At 46.6% G+C, this 8509-nt stretch overlaps 1 protein-coding gene across 1 annotated transcript; it reads left to right on the top strand.

Annotated features, from left to right (window-relative positions):
• Window positions 1-333: 333 nt before the first annotated feature.
• LOC130596812 (putative P2Y purinoceptor 10) lies at window positions 334-7404 on the top strand. Its single transcript, XM_057404782.1, has 2 exons — window positions 334-919; window positions 5726-7404. Exon 2 carries the CDS (start codon window positions 5728-5730, stop codon window positions 6748-6750), a length of 1023 nt encoding a protein of 340 aa, XP_057260765.1. The 5' UTR covers window positions 334-919; window positions 5726-5727; the 3' UTR covers window positions 6751-7404.
• Window positions 7405-8509: the final 1105 nt, after the last annotated feature.

Below are 8509 nucleotides of genomic sequence, written 5' to 3'. Positions count from 1 at the left end.
GTAACTGCTGAGCCACAGGGACAGTTGCGTACTGTAAGCCAGAGGCTGATCCTGAAGAGGCAAAACAGGTCAGATTTTTGGTGGCTTCATGAAAATCCAAACAATTAGATCCTGTAAGTGGGCAAAGTCCTAGCCTCGGTACTGTATTTACAGCCTGGGATAACAGTGAGCCTGGATTCCACCCCGTTGCGTGAAACAATTTCAGAAGTGCCACCGTTTGACCTCAATGGCAGCACGTTCCAAGTGTAAACTGAGCTGCCTGCTTTTTTAGTTCAAGAGAAATGTCAAGCAAAGCTCATAGGAGCGCTATAAAAAGCCATTGGGAAGTCAGACTTCATCAGCAAGAGGACTTTGTGTCAGGTGAAACAGAGCACGCACCAGCTGAAGTTCACACACAGCAATGACTGGCTATAGCCCGGCGGTCAGGAGGCGAGAGCAAGGCTGAACTTCCCAGGGAGAACCAAGCAGAAACCTTGTGAGGGTTTCCATGGTCAGCTTGGAGCTGTGCTTGGAAAGGAGGCAGGGGTGCTCTGCACAGAGCAGCACCCAGCTCCACTTAGGACCTTCTTCAACACAGCAGCTCAAGAGATGCTGAGCTGTCCCAACAGAGCAGCAGCAGAGAGAACATGTAGGACCAATGTGATTTGGGGGCAACCGTGCCTACACCTGGCTGGGATCGAGCTCAGCAGGACCTGGAGTGGAGCAAGCAAGTCCCACAGAAGCAGGTAGAGGTTGCGGGCAGGCACCTGCCCCGGTGGCAGCCCCAGCACTGAGCCACAGGCAAAGCAGCACCTTGCAGCACCCCATGATGTCATGTTGGTCGCTGTGCTCGTGTAAACAAGGCTGGTGTGGTGCAGACGGGACGCTCCACTTCCTCCCGACAGCACGGTCGCATGTAGCTGAGTTTCTGCCTGAAAAGGTAAGACTGCTTTTAAGCTCACTCTTTGCTATCTAGAACCAGCTGTGCTGTCTCCTATGAAAATGTTGCTCTCCTCCAGCTTTTCCTTAGGGGTTGGCTTTTTCCAGGAGGAAATTTGTGGCACTTTGAGACTTGAAAAACCCAGCAGCTCTCCATGTGCACCAATGCTCTGTGTGAACACATGGAGGAGTTCAAACAGCAGCTGCTTGAAATTGCTGTTGCAAGAGAAAGCAAAATGTTAGAGCGTGGGTAATTAGTGGTTCTCCAACTGTTCTCCTAGGCACAAATTCCTTCTTTTGCCTGGTTTCTCAGGGAATATATTTTATTTTAAAATCATATTTGACAAAAAGGGAAACTTGCAAATCTGTTTTCTGATGGTGGTTTATGTTATCGTGAAAAAAAGAATCTACATGCTGCATGTCTTTGTGCCATCCAATGCTCTTTGACTGAGTTGCAGCTGTAGGAAATCTGTAATAGTCAGGGGACACAACATGACAAAATAGCAAGACTGCTTGGATTTGCTTTTGTTAATGAAAATCTAGAGGCAGTCTTAATTCATAATTCAGACTGCAGTCACTGGTCAGGATTAAAACTTCACTTCATGCGCTGAAGCTTTCAAACTACTTTGGAAAAGGTGCTTTACTGATGGGCTTGCATTCACTCGCACTGGCAGCTTGGCTCTGACGGGAGCCCAGGAAAACAGCACATCTGCAGTGTGGCATTTACAGCAGGATTCACAGTGGGCAGCCCCAGAATCTGAAATTCCTTAAAGCAAATCAAAAGGGAGTCACACCGAAGGTGAGTCAGCGTGTCGAATCTGGCTCGCTGCAGATTTGTGTAGGAGAGGATTTCAGTTGCAGGCTAGAGCAGTAGGATGTGTGAAGGAAGAGTGTGATTTTTATTCAAGGGCATGTTTTCTGGTGTCAGTGAAAGTTCTGGGACCTTGCCACAGGTGCAAACATCACCATCCATGGGAACTGCACCCATTATGGGTGTCCATCCATGGTACAGCTCTCAGCCAGCCTGGAGCAAGCACCTCAGTGAGGCTGCAGCATCCTGCTGCCTGTGCATGCCCTGCCCTTCAGCTGCGTGAGCCACAGCGGTGAGAACTGGACTAGTGTTGCAAAACAAAAACAACTCATCACAAGGGATCAGCAGCCCAGATCTGTTCTTTGATGTGGAAGAACACCACCGGAAAAAGTACCCTTAACTGTAGAGCGTTCCACTTCTGACTGCAGAGGTTTCATACCAAAGTATGGGTGCAATAGCGCGAGACATCCATGGCCCTGCAATGAGGGCAGAGTGTAGATGCACTTGTGTCTCAACCAGATCAGTTAACCTGTCTGCTGATGGACATTCCTATGCTCCTCAGTCCTATCAAGGTTTTTCCTAGAAATGCCACATTTAGTTTCCAAACGTTCAGCTACAAGTAATAATGTGCACACTTGTGTCCTTATTGCAACAGCCTCAGAAATAATTATAATGTAAAAACTAATAGTTAGATAATAGTGTATTTATTTACTACTAATATTTTTTTAAATTCCATATTCTGAAAACAATATTCCAATAGGAGCTGTCTCCCTGCAATATGTAAGTCAACACTGCTAAAATCTGATGGAGCTTTTCAGACTTCTACCTTTGCTGTACATACATCATGCAGAAAATGACTGTTCATCAATTCCATTGTTACATTTGCTCAGGGTGGTAGGGATGGGACATTACCTGCATTTCCACAGGTTGGGTTTTATAACCTTTTGGCTCAAAGGTTCAAAGCAGCTGTCTGGTCTCCATCAAAGTGCATCTTTTCAACTCTTCTACCTGTACATACCAGCAATGAGAAGTATTTCTAGGAGCATTTTTTTCCCTAATATCAGTTATTCAGCAACACAGAGCTTTCCAATTTGGAGTCACTCTGGAAGACAGCAACACAAACTCAGGAGACCGTACTCAGACTTCTGCCTCCCGCCACTCAGACAGCCCTGGTCCTGTGAGGTTTGGAAAAATACCTTACAGAGGAGGGCAAGGAGACGAAATCTTGATTAACTCTGACACCTTGTGGACAATTAGCAAATGAAGACAAAGGCCAAGGAGTAACCTCTCCATGCTGTGGGCTCCACCATGGTCACAGGCGTGCTGCAGCCCAGCCCTGTGCTGATCTGCATGCCTGGACAAGCTTACTGCAATCAGCAAGTGAAGGCTGAATTCTGGTATCAAGCGTGTGCGTTCAGCATCACCCTCATGTTACAGCAGATGCATCCTGGACACGGTGGTTTATCCTAAATGGCTCCATTTAGAGGCTGGTTTGAGTCAGCAGCCTAAACTTGATCATTCTGATTGCTGACCCTGCAGTCTGGTCCTTAGCTGTCACACGAAATGTAAATAAGGGCTAACTGTACCTAGGGATCTCAAGAAGCAAACTGACTGTTATGACTCATTTGAACTGAAGAACACGTGTCCACTGGCCAGCATTTAAATGCAAGTGCATCCCTAAAATAGAACATTTTGCAAATGTACCTAATCCTCTGTGGTTTCAACGGCCACCAAGCACTTGCGATTTGAAGGAGCACCAGGCAGTCAGCCTAACCTTGACATCCAAGGGAAACCAGGCAGCTTGTAACATTGGAAATGGTTTTTTAATGGCTTCTTCACAAAATGGGAGGTCAACTGAAGGGACAGAAATTGGGTGTAGTGAGCAGTGCTCTTGCTGCAGACAAAGGCAGCTGATAGCATGTCCAGCTAGAGCTGCAGGCAAACCAGATGGAAAGGGAGCACAAACTCCCCGAGCACCAGAAATTCATAGGACTCTCAAGAAATGGGATGTAACGGACTTACTGCCCTGAGAAGCAGCACCCTGTGTGAACAACCCAGTGCTCAGCTCCATGCCTGTCCGTTCCCTGTCAGTCTCCTGAGGAGCACCAGAAAGGAGAGCAGCAGGCCTCCAACACTGCTTCTCAGCCTGATGGAGATAATGCCATGGGACAGATGCATCTTTTCCCTTGTTTCCAGCACCTGTTGAGCCTCTTCCTTCCTAATAGGCATACTGTGGCCTCATGAGAAGAGCAAGGCTGGGGTGTCCTGGGTGGAACGCAGCTGGGAGCATGGTGCAGAGCATCTCATCACATAGCTGCCTTGGAGCGAGGGTTCCTGGGAGCAAAGGCAGACTGGAGGGATGCCCTGGAGGGACAAAACCAAACTGTGGGGGCACGTTTCCTCCATGTACTTGTGCCATCTTGGTCAATGAAGGTGATTAGATAGAGGATTTCTTGACTGCAGCATTTCTTTGGTGTTTGGTGTAACTGAAAGATGCAGCCCAGCTGCTGAAGCTGAGCGTGCTGCAGGGGATAATCACGTAGACCTTGCATTTTGAAGACTGTGGGAGAGTGAAAGAGCCTCAGCATCTGCTTGAGGTGCCCTCAGAAGCAGTGGTTAGGTGCCCCTGCTCACCATCAGCATCAGCCAGAGCCACTGCAGCCATAGTGGGGGTGGCCTCTGTGCCATGCTGGGATCTTGCCATGGCCTGGGTGTTTCTAGGGCCTGAATTACAGCCCTTCAGTAGCAGCTTTGAGCAGTGTCTGTACGAGCTGCCAAGTCCAAGCACTGCTATGATTAACAGGCTGAAAAAAAAAGCTGTTTGTGTTCTTTGTCACTTGAGAGCTCTAAGTCTTCTCTTTTTATGTAACATGAAGGAAAAAAGCATTAGTAACAGGGTACAAGTTACTAATATGTACCTACAGAGACACTTCTTCTGTCAAATGGCCCTTGCCAACGGTGCAGGATATGAGTCAGAAAGAATGAATCAGTGTCTGCAGTGCCACATGAAATACGAAGCTGATATTCGATTTTAAATGTTCTGTTAGACACAGGAGGGAATCACTATAATGAGAAGTATAACCCTATGGGGAAACACCTGATAAAACCAAACTCCTCCTGCCTGTGTTGCCTAACTGAAGACAAGTCCCAGTTACAAAAGCTGACAAAAATATGGCCCAACAGGTCAACATGTGACATTTTGCCACCCCTACTTGTGTGATTCAAAAGAGAATCAGAAGTTGGTAGTATCTAAATCCAGAATTATCTGATGGAAAAGAAAAGTTAAACTGAGGCTGATGGAGTAGTGAGAAATGGAAGTTGGTGATCAGATTAGGCCTCTGCTTGTGACATTACGTTAAATACATGGCAGCACATTTCAGGAGCATTTACATGGCTGCATTTACAACCGTCAAATTCCTCAAGCCCTCTCACCGCTGCCCTTTTCCACGCATCCTGTCCCCATCGTGCCAGAGAAGGGGAGTCCATGAGGTCCACTGATGGGGTCAGGAGACACACCACCCACACAGTAGTTAACCTACAGCTTAATGACAGCTATGATTCAGTGGTTGGCACCCACGTTTTGCTAGTTGGGCCACGTGGTTACTCACATGCAGAAGCTGGGCTGCTGCACATGTTTCTTCCATGTATGCCTGCCCTGCTACCCAGAGACAAAACCACATATGGCCTTGAGGAGATGGCCAAAAGGGTAGGCAGCTTCTCCTGCTCCTCTGTTAGCAATATGGCACAGCTTCACCCATGCTTTTACACTCAGACAGCCGGGAAAAGGGACTGACACAATAGGAATTGTTCCCCACCTCTGTGTGAGTAGTAGACCTCTGAAAGGGCAGCTGTGAAGAAGATAGCAGGATGTTTTATATAGAAGACATTTCCAAACCTCTACTTTGTACAGAATAGTCAAATAGGAAATTCAAATGTGAATACTGACAGCTCTTGCAGTGCCTTTGCCTTTACAGCTCCTATTTTTGTTCTCTACAGGAATGATCCACCCGCCCTATACCACAACAGATGTTTCCAGCAGCCCAGTCATGACACACAGCAACCAGACCTGCTCCAGCCACAACATAACGTTCAAAAACAACCTGTACGCCACCACGTACACCCTCATATTCATCCCTGGCCTCCTGGCAAACAGCGCTGCCCTATGGGTCTTGTGCCGCTTCATCAGCAAGAACAACAAAGCCATCATTTTCATGATCAACCTGGCCATGGCTGACCTGGCTCACGTCCTCTCACTGCCATTGAGAATATATTATTACATTAACTCCACGTGGCCTTTTGGGAGATTCCTTTGCTTACTGTGCTTCTACTTGAAGTACCTTAACATGTACGCTAGTATTTGTTTCCTCACCTGTATCAGCATTCAGAGGTATTTCTTCCTGTACCAGCCATTCAAAGCCAAGGACTGGAAGCGGCGGTACGATGTAGCCATCAGCGCCGTGGTGTGGCTCTTTGTTGGGGTGGCGTGCTTACCCTTCCCCATCATGCGGAGCTATGGGCTAGCCAAAACCACAAACACCTGCTTTGCAGACCTTCAAGTCCGGCAGATTGAGAGCAAGCTGGCCACTGTGCTGATGATGGGCACAGCCGAGCTCTTTGGGTTCATTGGCCCACTCACCATTATTTTATTCTGCACTTGGAAAACAAAAGACTCTCTTCGAGGCTTCCAGATACCACTTCAAAACAGCAGTGAGAGGCGGAAGGCTTTAAGGATGGTTTCCATGTGTGCCATCGTGTTCTGCGTGTGCTTCGCACCATACCACATCAACTTCTTTTTCTACATGTTGGTGAAAGAAAACGTCATTACGGACTGCTTCCTGAGTACCATCACGCTCTATGCCCAACCCTTTTGCTTAAGTCTTGCAAGCCTGGACTGCTGCTTGGATCCAATCCTGTATTTCTTTATGACTTCAGAGTTTCAGGACCAGATATCAAAGCACAGCAGCATGGTCATCAGGAGCCGGCTCATGAGCAAAGAGAGTGCCTCATCAATTAAGGAATGACAGGAAAGCCAGCTTAAAAGGATGGAGATATTTCATATGAAGTCTGGGACTGTTCCATGATACTTGATTACCAGCTCCATTGTGGAAAACCCTGCAAGTTTATGCAGGAGAGTTTTGTGGCAGAGGAAATCTTTTGGTGTACAGAAGATAAAACTCTGTTTAAGACCCAGATGTAGGAGGCTGAAGAGTGGCCCCACTGGCGTTACTACACTTAGTGCTGTGCCACACATGCCAGACCTATCTGGGCTATAAAAGATACAGGAGGGAGTGACAAAGCTTTCGCTAGGAAATGGTGGAGACCTCCCAGAAGTTTTTCTTCTACTTTCCCACCTCCATGGCTCTATGATCAAGCCAAAGACAATCTCAAATCCATACACTGACATCCGCTGAAGCATCATCTCTGTTAAACACACACAATGCATACAAGAACCTGAAAATGGCCAGTAACAATAAATGGCATTATTCTTTCTGCAGTCAGTGCTGCAGATGCATGAAGGTTGGCAGCTTGCTTCAGCATGGCGGCCTCGGCTTTCCACTACCGAGTGCGTCCCACTCGTCACCACACTTACCTCTGCTTCATCTTTCCTGCACTCCCCCTCCTGATCTCATTCATTATGTCCTCCTCACCAAGCTCTAAGTCTGCTCCTTAATTGCTGATACATCCTGTAACTTGCACCTACTGCAAGAGAAATTCTCCCAATGGATCCTCAAAGATCTCCTTTTGCTCCAAGTGACTTTCTTCCTCTCCAAGCTGCCCGTGTTGGCAAGGGGGGCACCAACACATGGCCTTTGCCTTTGGATCCTGAGAAACAGGATCACCAGGAGCATGCTGCAGACTGGGCACAGTCGGACTCAGCATCGGTGCAGGTGGATCTGATGATGCCGGTGGTAGGATTCAGGTCCTTGCTCTCTTCTGTGTGTTTTTTTTGGGCCCAGAGGTACCTGCAATGGCTCTGCCCCACAAAACCTCAGCTCAATGAGTTCAAGTGACACATCTTCTAAAAAAGAGAGGTGTCCTTGCCAAGGTGACTTCAGTAACAGAGCATAGGCTAATTCCTTAAGTAAATTATTGTCATTTTTTTTTCACCAGCTCCTCTTGTAATCTTAACATTTAGGCTTTCAAAATCAGCTATAAAGATATCAAAAAGCAGTGACAAGAAAGGATGCCATTGACCCTTTAAATTAGTGACAGCTCTTCAGGCAAGTTCACCCACTTTGGGTAACTTCAAGGGTATCCTTATGGTGCCTGGAGATTGTTTGGCTGAACACAGGCACTGATCTATTGCCTCTGAAAACCTATGGTTTTTTCAAAAGGAATGTGTACAGATCTCCATAACCACCCGTATCTTACGTGTTGCTACAAAAATAGAAGAAATACCAGAAACACTTTCCAAGTATGTATTTTAAATGTAACTACTCCATTCTGCTTAATTACATTTTAACTCAGCTATAAATTTTCTGCATCTTATATTTTCCCACTTGACTGATTTACAATAAAATGGGGAAAAAAGCAAACAATAGGCAGGTTTAAATAAGCATTACACTGGAGCTCCTCTAAAAGAGAGTGAAGACATACTGATTCAATACAGTAAGCTCTTGTAATTCTCCTCCCATTTGTGAGAAGACAATGTGGCTACAGTATGACCAACTTAATCTTTCATGTTTATAAGTGAAAACACCAAAATAATGCCTATCTGAAGGAAGTAACTGTCACAAAGAGAGTACTGTTGAAGACTTCTACAGTTTTCTGGAGAGAAAG

The sequence above is a fragment of the Pezoporus wallicus genome, unplaced genomic scaffold, assembly GCF_028554395.1.
Source record: "Pezoporus wallicus isolate ANWC-B61680 ecotype Strahan unplaced genomic scaffold, APGP_CSIRO_Pwel_v1 contig_5104, whole genome shotgun sequence".
Taxonomy (NCBI): Eukaryota; Metazoa; Chordata; class Aves; order Psittaciformes; family Psittacidae; genus Pezoporus; species Pezoporus wallicus.
The sequence above is the reverse complement of the archived record's forward strand: the minus strand, read 5'-3'. Positions and strand labels throughout refer to the sequence as shown.